The sequence below is a fragment of the Egretta garzetta genome, unplaced genomic scaffold (genome assembly GCF_000687185.1).
Source record: "Egretta garzetta isolate BGI_Z169 unplaced genomic scaffold, ASM68718v1 scaffold454, whole genome shotgun sequence".
Classification (NCBI taxonomy): Eukaryota; Metazoa; Chordata; class Aves; order Pelecaniformes; family Ardeidae; genus Egretta; species Egretta garzetta.
This window is the reverse complement of record NW_009259429.1, coordinates 2,278,484-2,295,568: the sequence shown is the minus strand read 5'-3', so window position 1 is coordinate 2,295,568 and position 17,085 is coordinate 2,278,484. Positions and strand designations below refer to the sequence as shown.

At 40.4% G+C, this 17,085-nt stretch overlaps 1 protein-coding gene across 1 annotated transcript in view; it reads right to left on the bottom strand.

Annotated features, from left to right (window-relative positions):
• The window catches only part of NAV2 (neuron navigator 2), a 238,692-nt gene that overhangs the window by 95,598 nt on the left and 126,009 nt on the right, over window positions 1-17,085 (bottom strand). Inside the window, 4 exon segments of the mRNA XM_035892631.1 lie at window positions 7,912-8,301; window positions 10,544-10,652; window positions 14,123-14,235; window positions 16,938-17,085. The exon segment at window positions 16,938-17,085 is cut by the window's right edge and continues 17 nt beyond it. Coding sequence (XP_035748524.1) covers window positions 7,912-8,301; window positions 10,544-10,652; window positions 14,123-14,235; window positions 16,938-17,085 — 760 coding nt within the window.

The following is a 17,085-nucleotide window of genomic DNA, read 5'->3' as shown; positions in this document are numbered from 1 at the left end:
AACCCTTGTATTTTATCCCCTAGCCTGTTGCTGGCAAGCCCGATAGGTTCCCCTTCCCCCTTCACATCTAGTTTAAAGCCCTGTCAATGAGCCCCGCAAGCTCCTGGGCAAAGACCCTCTTCCCCTTTTGAGAAAGCTGGCTCCCATTCTGGTTGAGCTTCTGAAGAAATAAGTTTCCTGTGGAATTAGCAGCCTTACATAAATGTAGTTTAAGAGAAACTTCCAGCACGTAAGAGAAGAACATTAGACTGACAGAAAGCATCTCACATCACTGCATCCGTTCCTCTTTCAAGGACGACTCTTCTCGTCTATGATCCTCTTTCCAACACTCACTCAACCTGTCTGCCAAATGCACCTTAAGCTTAGATTCACGTTCCTCTCAAGGAACAGGCTTGCTCCACCCTCCTTTTTAGAACTCTTTTACAAATCTAGTCAGCCCATCCAAGACGATGGCATGGATTAGGCACTGAAAAGCATCTATTTAAGGTACTGGACTTTCAAAAGCTAGAGTTAGTAGAATAAGATTACATTGATATTTTTATATTAAATGTGTGTATTATGTTATGTTCTCCTTGCTCGCCTCAATTTCTCCCCCTTTCTTTAGGCTGTTTATGAGAAGAAATGACAGGTTAAAGCTTTACTTATTCCTCTTCATCTATCCTGGAGTTGAATGGCCCTTCAGAAATGAATGGAGCACTGTATCCTGGAGGAGAACTCTGGTCATGGCAGCGAGACTTCAAATGCCAGTATTAACCATTAACAGCGCCCAAAGCAGGCTTCAAAGAAGCCAGGTGATTAACATATGTACAAGAAGAGAGCAAGACCCAAGAAAACTCATGGGAAGAAACTAGGAGAGATCCTCCCCAGATTTCACAGAGGAGTTTGGGCAGTGACTCCTCAATGCCTTTGCTAGGAGACACGAGGGCTTCATTACAGCATTAGGACTCATAAGGATTAGCAGATTTTTTCCCCTTGTAATCAAATGGCCAGTAAAGTTTTAGTTATTTTTAAGACGCAATCTTGCTTAACTATATTGCCGTTTCCCGCATTTTTCCCAAACTGTATCTTTAATTCTGAGCAGGCTTAGTTCAATCCAGTGAGACCATCAAGTTAATCCTAAATTGTGTGACTTACAGGCCTTGGCTCAGAGCTGTGAGTATTGCCTTTATGCAGGAGTTAGGCCATAAGATGTTAAGTCTGGGGTCTACAGCAAAGCCTCTCTAGCCCAAATCTATGTCTAGCATATCCAGATTAAAGGTGAACAACACAAAAGGGTAACGAAAAAAAATTCCTTCTCTGTCTGAGGGCATTAAAAGCCACATCACTTATTTCTCAGAAGAATTCACCTGACAACCGGACTAACCTCACACTAATGCTGGACTAAATGCTCTCCAGAGGATGGAAAAGGGCATCAGCCATGCCCTTACTGGAGCTGAACCAGTGGGCAGCAAAGCCCAAATGCGTCACTAGGCTGGAAGGTTCACCCGTATGAGAGAAAATCACAGCGCAGCCATTACACCGTTTAGAAGGAGGAAGGACTAAGCCCTGGGGTTCCAATTCCCAGACGGTTTCTGAAATTTAGCCAAGTCATTCGCTAACATAAAACGAATGACCCCACCCGTGGAGAGGAGACCAAAGTTGGTAGCCTGACAAAATGAGGTAGACAAGACTGGAAAACACCCAAGAGGTTGATCCTTTCAGGTGTGCAAATGCTGCTCTGGACTTAAGAGAGGACAACACTCGCACCCAGCAAGCACAGGCTGCCAGCCTGGAGCAAGCTGAGGATCCACAGGAATCGGGCAGCTGGTCAATGGGGGTTTGCATGTGCTAATTTTGATTTAAATGCTTAAATCTTTTCTCAGACTCTATTCCAATGAAAATTACAGAAATAAGCTATAGAACAAGCGATCAGTTTTGCATTGTCCTTTTTGATTTTGTTGGGGAGAGGAACGACGTGTGAGCACAGAGAAGTAAGGAGGGAGTGCTGCTTTTCCCCAGTTTCTCAGCAGGGTCAGCAGCAGAGGATGAGCTACTCCACAGCGGACTTTCGACTCCCTCATGCCTACTTCCCTTCCTGCAGATGATCCACATCGACTAAGTGTGCATGACTGCATCTCCCTCTACTGGCTAGCCCCGGAGTGGGACCGTATTTTGTCCTTTAGAAGCTGTCCTTTTGCTCTAAATACAAAAACCTGTTGGCACTGAAGCAGCAGTTCAAGCACCACTGAGGTGTTTATCACAGAAACAAGCCCAAAGTAGGATAATGGCTATTAAACAGTATTTTGGTAGTCATTGACAATAGGACAGTATGTACAAATAAGCAAAAAATACACCACAGCTTGTCAGTTCGTTTTACTGACAAACACTACAGATGACCTAACGTGGCCCTTTTTAGCAGTATACTGAATAAAAAGCTTGATTCCAGCTGATCTCTGAGGTTATGACTTACAGGCCTATGATGTCTTCCTATGCTGAATCCTACCTGGCAAGAAAAGTTCTGAGAGCATGTTATCTGAGTTATCACTTGTGATACATAATCAAACACTGTTTTTTATTGATGAAGATGACACCAGAACTATTCCTGAACTGAGTGCAATATTTTAAAAAAAAATACAACATTAATAACATTGAAAATGCTTACGTAATATTCTAGTCATGTCTCCTGTAAAGATCTTTAAGTACAGTTCTTGGATTAGGAGTATTATTTTGATTTAAACACGGCCATAATTTTTTCTTTTCATTCTCACAGCACCAGGACATCTGTGACTTAAAATCCAAAAGCTAGTTCTGAACCAGTTTCAACATAGTTTACTAAGAAGTCAGAAGCCAAGGTTTCCTAATACCTTTTCATAAAAGTCAAAATTTTGAGTTTGCTTGCCTGACCCATTCATTTTTTGTGTTAATTATGTATTTGCCATATATAGCTACTATTCTGCAATGTTGAAAAGATCAAAATGTAAAAAGCCGCTCCTAGCAAGACAGAAGGCAGTTCAAATAAACACTCTGCTCAAACAGAGAAGAAAAATAAAATAAGCCTCCTAATGATTCTTAGTCATGTTGAAGTGTTGCAGCCATATAAGGCATGCAGTTTTACTCGTCCACTGTATTTAGATGAAATCTTATCACCATTTCAAGAGCGATGTCCAGTAAAGTGACGAACCCACTGTAACTCAAAGCGTCCAGAAAAAATACAGTGGTAATCAACATGGCAAAAAATAGGTCAGAAAAGACTATAGCCAGCATTTAGTCAATGTACAGAGTGAACAGGTTCTCATTCGGACCATGATTAATTAGCTCAGCCACTCATGATTTCTAGCTAGCCACACCTTACCTGGCGCAGCAACCATTCCCTTTACTGACAGCTTAGAAGGAAATGGTTTCTCTTAACTACTGTTACCAAGAACAAATTCTCATTAGCAGAAGACTGTATAGTCCTCCTTTTCTTCCTCTAAACCCTTACCCAAGCAAAGGTCAGTTACACCACATATGAGCCCAACGTCTGAAAAAGATGCGTCACTGTTTGACTGATAAATGGAACAAAATCAAGCAACTGAGCTGCAAGAATCCTACAAGTATCAATTACGCTTCAACATTCAATGAAATCAGTCCTCAATTTCAGCTCTTCATATCAAACTCTTCTTTGCCTCCTAAGAGATGTAACTACTAAGTTTCCGCCCACAACCAAACTATTTCAGTGAGGGTCTTGGTCCATGTTACTCAAGGGTAGACAGACCTCTGCAATACAAAGACGATTTCTACCCAGGGCACAATGCTTTTGTGGGGGTTTGGCCTGAGCAGAAGCAGGGGGTAAAGCCTGATTTTCTGCCCAGAGTGGCCTGCCCTCCCTTTTAGCATCCTTTCATCCACATTCCCAATTCACCTGCTTGTAGAAGGATCCCCAGGGAGCATGAAGGCCTGAATAAACAAGAAGGAATCATAATCCCGTGAGCATCGTGCACACAAACACATTAAGAGGTTGTGGAAGTAGAGACCTGGAATGGGAATGTATCGGCCCCAAAGCATCAAATAAATGGGGAGGTTAATAAAGCGGTAAAAAGTCTCCCCCTGCCCCAACAGCCGCAGCAGCCGCAGGAGGTCACTGGAAGGAAAATTTTAGCCCAGGGCCCCTGAATATCATATGCAGGCTGAGCCCTTCTGTCCTCACCTAATAGTTGAGGGATAAGTTCACTTCTAGGCTGGCTACATGAGGTAGGAGAGAGTCGTTCAGGAGTGTTTCTTAATGAGATACACTCAAAAAAGTGAGCCAAGCATGCCCCAAAGCCCAGCGTGGCACGGAGCAGACCCATGGTCCATGCACAGGGCTGCTCACATCTGCCCTGCCTTGAAGTTCAGGCTCTAGGGCGGCTGAGCTGTCAAATCATCAAATCTACATTTTGTTGGAACAGAGCTGGAACAGCCATGCTTCTGTTTTGACAAGCTGCGTTTGCGGACTCAAAGCCATATCCTGAGCAAATTTGCAACCAGCACCAATCCGTATAGCCACGCTGCTAATTCTGTATAGGAAGCTCCATACTAGGCTAATGAAAACAGGGGCAGACGGCTAATTAAACTGAAAGGAAACAATTTTAAAAGGCCTTTCTGACCAACAGCTCTGTTGCTCCATTCCAAGGACAGATAAAAAGGACATTAACTCTATGTATCACTAGAGAGAACTGGGGGGGGCAGGAGGACAGAAAGAGGTAGGAATGTGTATGTTAGTAGCCAGAGGGAGACTGAAGTGGACAAAACCTTCCCCACAAACCCAAAGCAGCCATGAGAGTTAACATCCTGTCTGGGACAACCTTTGGGGTGATAGGTGAGAGAATTCTGGGCTTTGAGGTGCCACTTGCTGACGAGGCTCTGACGCCTCAAGCTCAGCCACCGCAGGAGGTGGCTTGGGTGCTTATTCCCCACCTCACACAAATCTTAGTCCCTGTGCTTTGTCATTCAGTTGATGTTTTAGCTCCCACAACAAGACAACTTCTTACCTTTGATCCACCCCCTGGAGACGTTCTTAGTTTAAGAGATATTTTCTGCCCGTTTGGAAAAGATACTCAGTTCCTAACCCTATGAAAGCAATCCTGGTGTCTGCCAGAGCTCTGCCTGAGCAGCCTTACTAAAGGAGGCCAAATGAAACTTCCCATGACCCAGTACATTTCAGAGAAAGCATCAGGATCACAGGGCTAAAATAGTTTATCTTGGCTATTGGATTTATTTTGGTTGTAACAAATATTTTGGCTTCCTTTCCTTTCAGTTTGCCAATGAAAACACAGATCCAAGGTTTTCAGACTGCAGGATTGTAGCAATTCTAAAAAATGACAAAGTGAAACACATACCAGCCAATAAAGAGCTATTCATGCTATAAATGCCCTCTTGTGCTGCTTTCCACATACTCTTAACTCAGCTTCTGGAAATTTTGGGCCTGTTCGCCCTAACATTGATCTCGGTGATTTGCTCTGCAGCAAGTCACACGGATGCTTTCTTTACAAGCAAGTGGTGTGTAATTCCTCTCCCACAAAGACACAATGCTATCCTATTTTTTTATTTTTGGGAATAAATCGACATTGGGGAAGATAACTCATGAAACATCTGTTCATACTGGAGATGGTAACCCAGCACTATTAGGTGTCAGTGAGACTCACACCAAAGGTAACACCCTCATTTTTTTACCGCTCTCCATCGATACTGGGATTATATCCAGTGCTGTTATCGCAATTCAATACTGCAATACTCCCTTCTTGAGGAATCCGCACGCACAATTACTCTCCACAGACTATGTAACTCCAACATCACGTGGCTGCTTCCAGGAAGGCTCCCTCCAAATGCCCACGGGTGCAGCAACAAGAGGACCTCCAAATCGCCCCACCTCCAAACCCTGCCCACAACCTGGAAATGGCGCTGGATCTTCCTGATGATGGATTGACCTTCAATACAGATTCTGCCCTTGGAACTTAGTCAATGACTACAGCAGTGCTACATAAATCACTAAACCAACTCTCATTATTTAGCAAAATAGGCTTTTGCAGCTAAAGGCAAAAGATGTAGAAAAGGAAAAGGCATTTGTACACATAACTCTCCTTGTCCTCAGAAGTTTAAATTGAGATCTTGTTTGTCAATTTGTGGCTAGTTATATGAGTAAGAACTGAAAGTTATCGCTCCCTTTAAAAACTAGTGGGAAATAAGAGTCAGGTACTCAGTTGAAGATGTTCTAACAGTCAAGGCTAGGAGTGAGGTGTTGTGGAATATATGACCCTTCTGCTAAACGTTGGCCATACTTGGTACATAAATCACTGCTTTGGTGACAGAGGTACCAACTAGCAAAAATATTTTATTACATTATTAGTCCCTTAGACCCAGAATCTGAAGACCACTCTTGCATTTTCAGACTAAGGAGACTTCAATTTTTTACCCTACAGGAAGACCAGATAAGACACAGAAAAGGAAATGATATGCAGAGATGAGTGAAGGCACAGATTTCTCTGGAAATATCATTCATAAACTCAACAGCTTGCTTATTCTTTCCCTTTCGTCAACCTGGAATCTGAACTTTATACACTAAGTAAAGATCTGCAAAGTCTGGGGCTCCTCTCAGATATGAGCAGCAGAAGGCTGAACTGACGCAATTTTGCCAGAGGCACTTCTTGGGTCATACGCTAGGGATTTTACAGAAACCATGGTGTTACTCAAAATTTATTTTCCTCAATTCTAGACCGCAAATTTGAAAAAAAAAAAAATCATAGTTCAAAGGAAAAGCAATAACTGTTACTACAACAAACACTGCAAAACTCAGGTATAAGTTGATTTACCTGAGGAAAACACAAGGGGCTTTAGTGATATGATGCACTATTAATACAGCAGCAGCTACTGGTGCTTTATCTGAAATGGAATTTTATACTGATTTTTGCGTCAGCATCTTTACTATATGCTTCCCTAACAAAGAATTAAAAATAAAGTATCTGACTTTTTGAAAAGGACAGTGTGAAAACATCCCAATGTTCACAATGGACAGAATTAATGGAGGTTTCCAGATCGCGTAACTTAACTGGTTAAGTTAGTGACAAAGCAGCAGCTGAATTCCAGCTTTCTATTTCAGTAACAGACACCACATCTTCCAATTCCAAATAAGCCAATGCTACAAGAAATGTCACTTATAAAAAAATGACAGAAAACCAAAGGATAGAAGATGGCCGGACAGGGAAAAAGGCTGCCGCAACAATAAATACGCCATTTGCATCTCAAAGATCAGTGTTAACACCAATCTAATGCTGATGTTACTTGAAATAAGCAAAAATGACCATACTTTCTAGAAGGAATTGAAAACAGACAATTTAAAGGGCATAGTGACTTTGGAGCAAAGAACAAATGCTTTTTCCAGTCAGGGCAGAAGTAAACAGTTGACATGAAACCTTGAAAATGATTGCCTACCCGTTCGTATTTCTGCATGCTAACTTATTCTTTAGACTTCATTTTGCGTGTAAAACTATTTTACCCTACACAGAGATGTAAACTCATTTCCTTCCAGTGAACTGTCCCCTAGAAGTTCAGGCAGCAAAAGGGTTCAGTAAAAGTACAGAAAATGCCTCTCTCTCTCCATCTTGTGGGCACAGATGAATGTTGCATGCATTTGACTTGACCACAACCCTCACTCTGGAAAACATTTAATCATGTGCAAGAGTATGTTCATATACAGTAGTATTTTCTTGACATGCACTTGAATTGTACTTTGATCCCACCGACTAAATTAACTGTGATAATGAGCTGTCCCCTCCAAATGCTCATTAAAACTAGTGGCGTATCTTTGGGTTTGTTTTTTTTTCTTTCTTCAAACAATCATGGGAATACAGCATCATTAAACACAATACAAGAATCCCATAAAGTACAACATTGACAAAGAAAAGTAAAGGCACTTACCCACTTGTGATGTCATCAGCTCTGATATTCTTGCCCAACACATCCCCATCGCTCATGTAGCCGGTGGCATCCATGGTGATGCCTTCCAGATCGATTTCATCACTTCCCTTGTCCGAGATGTCGACGTGGCAGACACTGCTACCGCGGGACGCTAGCTGCCTCCGCAAAGGTGCTGAATACATGTAACGTCCCGACTCCGTGTTGATGAAGCGGCTGGCGTTCCCTCGCGGAGGATACCCATTTCCCATCGACGGAGCGTCGCCTGCCTGCAGGCGGGGGCTGGACTGCCCCAGTCTCCACGACAAGGGGGTCGGTCGTCCTGTCAAGCTGAGGATGCTGCGGCCACTTATCTCGGTAGTGACATTGGTGTCAAATGTAGTTTCCAATGTGCTTAAAAAAATAAATGCGTTTGATTAAATGTGATCTGCTTAGAACCGTGAGATTTCAGGTGATTGCAAGACCCTACACCCTGAACGCTCACCAAGTTACAGATTGTAAGTAACAGCATGAACAGAATTTACCTGCTACGATGCCTTGAGAGAGTTAGGTCCATTCCTCCAACACTGCCCTTAAATAACGATACTCTTGCACCCAGGCCACCAAATGTTCAACATGTATGTGAGAAGACTTAAGCAGGAACTTTTTAATGGATTATCCACAGTATCAAAGCGTAACTTTTTCATCTTCAATCATATAGAACTATTATACCATAGTTTTGCCACTCCAGGCACAGGAGTAGGATGTTAAACTGACTAAAAGAAAACCAACTGACGTACTCTTTTTCTGATACACTTTTTGGCTGCATTCATGGAAGTCCTAATACTCTGGAGATGTGTTCAGCACCAAGATGGTAGCTATTTCTACACTGAGGAAAGAGTTAAATGAAAAAATAAGAAGGCAAAACAAGTTCAATTTTCAAAATCTATTTTATATATTCATGAATTGAATATATTTTTCAAAATATTGATAACATTTATACAAAGCTCTGGTTACAAAAGCCTTTCAGGCCACAGCCTGTAAATACAGTTTTTGACAAGCGTCAGCTATATTAAATCTTCCACTCTCTGTGTTTGAGCATGTGAACATGTTGCATCCCTAACAACAGTAATGCAGACTGTATGTCTGAGAATGTTGCGACCACTTATCTTGGTAGCAACACTGGTGTCAAAAATAGCTTCCAATGTGCTTAAAAAATAAATGCATTTGATTAAATGTAGGCTGCTATATGGAACCTTAAAAACGGGGCTGCTACACCGTGAGATTTCAGGTCATGTGTACAGACTGCAAGACCACACTGAACACTTGCAGCTTAGGTGCAGCTAATCCATAGCTGCAACTTCTTTTACCCACATGAACTCCCCTTTTCCTTTCCTGCTCAACTAACATACAAGTTATTTCTTTTTTTATTGTGGATATTTGTTAAAATAAGCAGAATTGTACAACACTGGCTGTACACTAATCTGAAACCCACTTGTGATGTCCTCCTGGTCTGTTTATTTTAAACACTTTATTTTAAAGTCACTGTAATGTTGGTAGCTCATAGAAGCTACCAACAATATAACAACATATTATAAGAGTTATTATATGTCGAGTTATTATACGGTTGAGTCCCCATCCCTGGAGGGATTTAAAAGCCAGGCAGATGAGGTGCTTAGGGACATGGTTTAGTGGTGGGATGGCAGAGTTAGGGTAACAGCTGGACTTAATGATCTTAAAGGTGTTTTCCAACCTAAATTATGTATATAATAATTATTATATATATATGTGTGTGTAGATATTTGCAATACGATGTTATGTACACGCTGCAAAAACCTATGTATCCTGAGGTTGTAGTAATTAAATCATAATAAGCTGTCACATTAATTGGAATTTGAAAACAAAAATGGCATTAGGAGTTCATCTTTGCAAGTTCTGCCTCAGTTTTAGATATAAAGCCAAAACTCGAAGTGCTGAATTCATTTAGGGCTGCAGTTCATAAAGCACTGAGCACTAAGTAGGACCCTGACCTCATTAGGAGCCAAACAGCTTATTCTCCCAAGCCTCCCATTCAACACTGAAAAGATCTGAGTCACAGAATGTTTGAATGTAACAACAGTCCTTGTTTATTTAGAGCATATTTTAAATATTGCTGAAGATTTATAAACGCTGCTTTACAACGAAGCAGCAGTTATATACATGGACGACTAATAATATTAGAAAAAATTTGTTTGTCCAAAGATTGGTCAGGAATTCAAGTTATGCACCTTATCGAGTGGGTCAAGCACAGTTCACCTGCTTATTTAAACAAAATATTACACATAGGGGGAGAGGGGTGTAATGCACTGAAGTGGTTCAAGAGTAAGATGAAGAAACATTTTAAACTGTAACTATATTCAAACATCACCTAACCCATTTAACAAGCACTGATGATTCTCCACCTTTGATTCTATATACAGCCTGCCACCACCAATTACACACCGTACATCTCTAGTAACACTGAACACTGTCAGAATCTGTGCTTTAAAGACAAAAAGTACAGGATAAGTATCTTCTGCTGTCAGCGTTAATAATTTTTCAAGGACGCAAGCCAGCCAGATCTAAGAGATGTAAAGTAAAAGCACAACAATTTCTGTTTTCTTATAAACAAAATTACCTGTGAGTGACCTGCGTTCCCCGTAAACTGGACATTGTTTCCTCTAAGTTCTGTCGAAGATCAGCAATGTTTTTCACAGTTCGTAACCGCCGAGTTTCTGGATCCTCTCCTACAGGGAGAATAAACCATTAGAAAGGATAAGGCAGGAAATACCACAGAACTGAGCCATTACCTCTGCCTGAATCTGTCTTGAATGCATTTTTTCTGACTTTCTGTTATTTAACACTCTAAACTGATTACGATGCAGATACCATTCCCCTACGGCAGGCACCTGCCGGTGCTGCAGCCGGACTGAGAATGAGCTCTTCACTGTTAACTTTATTTCACAGGCTGCCTTTGCACCAGATGTTTCTGTATTGTCATTTCCCCATATGACCCAATTTAAATCCTGGTTAACTTTCAACCTCATTAGAAGATATACTCCATCAATACCCCCCTTTCCAACTCATATATCGACGCAATTAGCATCAAGCTGACAGAGCAAATTTCTCCAATGCTGTATATTCACTAGACCTTCTTTTTCCTGTTTTAAATATATCAACAGCAGCTTTTCAGTAAACTGAATTGTGTTGACTGGGTGCTCCACACCGAGTGACATTTTAGGTAAATTAGCAAAAGTTTTTGCTTGTCCACAGCACAACACAGTTATCATTACTTTAATGTGCTATGTTTACGAAGTTGGGGGATGACTTTTACATTCCCCGACATGTAGAAATCCTGTTCTTTAAATACACTGTTCTAAACAATGTTTATGTCCTGTTCTTTAACTCTAAAAGTAGGGTTTATATACATTTAAAAAGTTGTCCTAGTGCATCAGCATAATTTATTTTCATAAAATTAATAATTATTGCCTCAGCATAATTTATTTACTTGCTGTCAATTAATAAGTCCTTTGTTTGCTAACTCATCAGAGCTTTATATAGTTAAACCTTCTAAGAGGTTGAAGAGAAGTGCATTTCCAGTAGTGCCAACATATTCTTTGTAAGCTGCTGAAACAGAAAACCTTCAAAAAGCTGTCACCAAACTTCTGTTGGGCACAGAATGAAATGATTCCATTCTAGAGCATTTACAATTCATGACTAAAGAAAATACTACAGCAAATTTAAAACGCTTCAAATTTTTCATCTGCCTCCCCTGCACAAGTGATGCATTCTTAAGCTGCCAGGGTACTGGTCATCCGTACGATTGCTAGTTTGGATGGCTATATATCTATTACACAAATCAGAAGTGCTAAGGACCAGATAAATCAGCTCATGGTGGAACTTCCCGCATTCTTTGCTTTAAACCTCATGTTTCTGAAAGATGCCAGGTTGGTGGCACAGAAAAACCGAGTCATGTACTCTTGCCTGCAAAGCAGCAGGAGCACAAACTGCTCACCAAAGTGCTGGAGCCTCAACTACAGGCAACTGTCTAGGGAGGGGAACATAGACTTTAACACTTATACAATCATTAGCCTTTCTGAGACAATGTCCATGTTAGCAATTTTTTTCTAATGGGTCTCTACTCCCTGGGAAATCATCTCTGGGAGACACAATTCACTTTGGCAAAATGGTCAAACAATTATGGATTGGAAACAGCCACCTAACAAGACCAATTCCTTGAGCCAATGGGTCTCTGGGACATAAAATATTTTCTACACTCATGGATCTACAAATTTTTGCAGTAAAGAACATAAAATATTTATAGGCCTCTAGCCTAACAAAGGTCACAGTGTTCTTTTACAGATCATTTCTCTCCTACCTAGGCAAACAGTAGATAACTTCTTAAGAGAACATACATGAGACTGGGCAAACCAATTTCTATTGAGATGTCTCTTACACTTAAATTGATACAAAATTTTTGCTTAAATGACAATCAGTTGCTTAAATTCTAAGTATACTTAAAAGAAAGACATTGGATAGTGCCACTGGAACTTAATTATTAAATCACTTTGCTCTTCATGAATAGGCAGTACCGTTAAACTATTCAGCTTCCACTTTTCCCTACCTATCCTCCCCTTTTGTTTTGTATGTGCTTTTAAATGAAAAGCATCAGTAGCTGCTATGTAGGGAGAGAAGAAATCTATCCCATATTTCTTCTAATTTTTTTGGGTGGAGGGACCTGACTTTTCCCCCCCCCCTCCTTTTCCCCTAAGACCCTTTATGGACTGCTGCTGTCGGGGGCGTTTGGCTGCACACAGATGGGTTTTCCATCTCCACTGTTTGAGGTTGTCAACTGTCTTGCATTTTTGGATCCCAAAACTTACCTATTCTACTTGAATAATAGTTTGTATTTACATAAAATCTGTCATTAAAGACTAAAGACCTTTTGTGATCTATAAACACTTCTTAATTTACAGGCTGAAATACATCTAGGCTAAGCAATATGATGATTAAGAGGTAATACTGAAAGAGTTTAAGCAGCTGGACACTCTGCATTTCTTACTTTGAACTGGCTCTCACTTTTAAATACGAACCCAAAAATGTTCTGAAGGATTTTATCCCTTGTGGCATTTATTTGCCTCTTAAATATTTAATCCGTCTATATATAAATCATACACAGAGGTAACACTCGTTTATGCATTCCGGCAGCCTTTTTTGTCCCCAATGACCCCGCCTCTGGCCTTTGCCATCAGCATGCATGCAAACAGGTATAAAGACAGCATTGCCAGAATACGGAATGCAGTATGAAATTAATCCAATTGCGAGACTTTTAGCCACGTGATTTTTCCAAGCAGGACAATCAGTTTCAAAACTCATTTTAAACTGGAGGACACCAAAACTAAGTAGATGAAAAATCCTGAAATATTCTACTGATGAGACATACTGCAACAGTATGCAATAAGCAAAGTCATAGACACTGCTGAAACTGGAATAGAAGGAGACTTGCTTGTGACTTTAAAAGCACATTTTAGAACTTTGGTAGAATACGGTTGCTAAAAATTCCTTTGTTATATTGATAAGCTAGGAAATTATTTCTATCATATACTTCTTACAGTAGCAGGGATGCTATAGATAAACATATGAGGTACTTGTGAATTCAGACTGCTAGTATTCTAATTACAAGCATCTTCTGTATGCTGGACACAGTAAACTGTAGTTGGATTTTGGTCTCCTATTGCTGCAAAGACCGCTTCTCAAATTGATCCGATTAATGTGAGTGAATACTGAGATTCCTCCAAACCTATAAATGAACCAAAACAGCAAGGACATTCAACTTAATCTCTTCTGTAAGGTCTGAATCAAAGTTCTAAAAAGTAAAAAATAAATATAAAATGTTTGGGAATACTTAGGATCCTTATAGTAGCTTAACCCTAAAAGGTGCTGCACTTCTACAAAAAACATTAAGTACTCAGAATTCCTAACGATTTCAAGAAATTTGGGGGCACACCATTGTGCAGAACTTGAACACCTAGTATTCAGATTATTGAGACCTAGTTTCCATTGCTGAAGAGCTGAAAGAAATATCGTACAAACTAAAGCATTAGGAATAAAAACAAATTAAACCTCTCCCTAACGACGGAACTCCTGATTTCAAACTTGCTTTAGCCCATTCTTACTTAACCAGACCACAGTCAGTAGGTCACGTTGCAAGACATACCTGAGAGGTCTTCAAGAGCAGGCTGTCCAGCTTTGACATAGAGAGCAGAATCCATGCTGACCCCTCCTGTGCTGGCCTCGGCTGTTACGTTCCCTTCATTGTCTGTCTGTGATCTGCAAGGCAAAACAAAAGGGAGATGTGCAGTCACTCTCCATCAAAAGTATCTCAAGTATAACAACTAGACAATTGCACCCACCACCAGCCACTCCGCCCCTCTCTCCAGAACAGACCAGCAGACTGATTTTACATAATTCATTAGTCCCATGCTGAATTATGTCCTAGAAATGGAAACAAGCATTCAGCTGTAAAAAATAAAAAATTCATAGTCTAAGATAGGCTTCATGGCTCTTCAGGCAGGGTCTTAAGACACTTGGATTTACAGCTAAATTTTAATTATCAATAATATCAGTTGTTGTGGCTAATCTGTTCCTCTCTAATAAAGTCTGTATCGCATGAATGTGAAGCAGGTAGAGCGTGATGGCATGTTACACTCCTGCTAGCTTCCCTTCAATAACTAACAATGTCACTTATCTGTATTTTAAAATAAATGACTGGGTAAAATCAATTTCAAACTCCAATTTATTGTCTGACATTGTGGCTGTCAAGTAATGCAAGGTGATGTCACCAGAATCTATTGTCAGATTTGAGTACTATTGCTTGACTAATTTCATTTTACTGGTGGCACTGTGTTTTGCTCGTAAAGCCACATCAACAAGCGGCTGGAAGGTCTCCTGTCCAAAGGGTAAGTGCTGTACAAAAGTGAAGACACAGCAGGGCATTACCATTGCTATATTCTTAATTTCAGTTGACCCTATATGAAATGCAGAACAATTTCTCATGTCTTTTCCTTAAAAAAAACCCCAAACAAACAAAAAGTCTACAGGCAGATGAAAAGTTTAAAGTAACCTTAACCGACAGTAGAAAAAAAACTGAGACTACTACTGCCATGCATTAAGTGCATTTTGCAGATTCAGAAAGTGTCCGGATAGCAAATTATTATAAAAACGCTGTATGTTTCCCTGCAAATCAATACAATTTGACTTTTCTCTTTCCTTTTAAAGCCAACAAGATTACACAGTTTGGCCTTTTTTCCTCCAATGCTGAAAAGTCCATGTTGTTTTTTCAATTTTTCAGCATTTTCTCCAGCTGCCAATAGGTAGTTTCATTACTGGTTTTTATAAAAAGTCAAATAAATACAGCCTAGAGTTTATCAATATGTTAAGATCATGGAAAACATATGAATAGCTTCTGCACTTTAGATGATGATATCTAGGTTCCAAACCAAGATGAACACCAAGCAGAGTGCTTTTTACTTTATCTTTTGATAGGACATAAACTTAACAGCCCAAAGCACGATGAACAAGGTTATGAGGGATAAACGATAAAGCAATCAGTTTGCAATCACAATTTTCTATTTAATTATGAATTAAAATAGTACAAACTGCACTGGCAATTTTTAACTCAAAACAAATCTCCAAAAATTACTAGTAGTAGATCTCACCTTCAGCCAAAGATGCAACAATAATGCTGATGCACGTAGGTAAATGCAAGAGCAAGGGAAATCAAGAACATTTACTATTAATACAAGTTTTAGCCAGATTGATTTTTCCCAACTGGTTCCTTTTCCTGTGACTGCATCCCAGAAGGACACCTGGCATTTTATTCCATACACACAGGGAGAACACTCAAGGGGTCAGAAGACCCAAGGGTTGCTCTTCCCATTTGCATTCCTTCATAGGCCTTTGGCATCCCTCTCCTTCAGGTTCATTCCATTTACATTCACTTTTATTTAAAAAATGTGGCAAACCATTTCTTACGCTATGTCTGGCAAGAGAGCAAAGGCAAAAATATGTATAGTAGAACTGAAAAAATGATGGGAAAGGGTGATAAAGATGACCAAAGGTTATGAACAATATCTCTACAAGTAAAAACTGAACAGGCTAGGACACCTTAGCGTAGAAAAGACACATCTTGAGAGGGAAGGATGTGATAGAGGTCTCGCAAATCATGAGCAGCAAGAAGAGGATGAAGACAGAACAACTGCTTGCATTCTCTTCCTATGAAAGAATTAAGTGGTGTCAAAGGAAACTAGGCTGTCAAAACCCAGAATTCCATCGTCTGCCTGAGGAGTTTCTTGCATCATGGTCAGACTGGGGAGCATGTCCTTAGGAAGCTTTGTTATTGATTTCCCTCTTGTTACTCTTCCCTACGTATCCTCTACTGCCATTGTCAAACAGAAGATGCGGGACTAGATAGAGGTTAGTTGTGACCCCATACAGCTGCTCTTTTGCTCACGTCATTCAGGGTTAATGCACAGAACAGCAGACTTTGTGCCTGGCCTTACCTATACTAAGGGATTTTTATTTTATTTTTTAAGATTTCCCATTACTGCTTTTAGTGAGGCAGCTCCACCACTGTTAGCCACACTGAAGGGAATGAGTGTATTTATGTCATAAATCGGCATTGCTACAACTTTTAAAGCTATGATGTGTAAACCAAACCTAATCCACGCAATATAAAAACATGTAAGAGCAGTACCTGGTCAAGAAGGTGTTAGCATTCTCATCTTAACTGTTAGCAGGGTTGGATACAACAACTATTCACCCTCTTATCTATCACAACTTCTTATACATCTTAGACTGACAGCCTTCACCAACAGTTTTTGTGTACATGTATAAATTGTCTACTTTCTTAAAGCAAGAAACTTTGACATGACATGGCATTCATCTGGCTGCCCCCCTGAAAGAGCATCCAAAAAGAATCTTCCTATCTAAGCGTCACGTTCAAAACAGTCGGTTGGAGAAGTTCACCGTACCTGTACATGAAGGGAGCTACCGTGGCAGTGTTCGGGTGGCTGTATTGCTGTTGGGGGTGAGGTAGCTGAACACTCACAGTGTTGCTCCCTGTGGTGTGTGTCGTCGCGGTGGGCCCGTTGACAGCTTGGCTGCTGCTGCTGCTGTTGA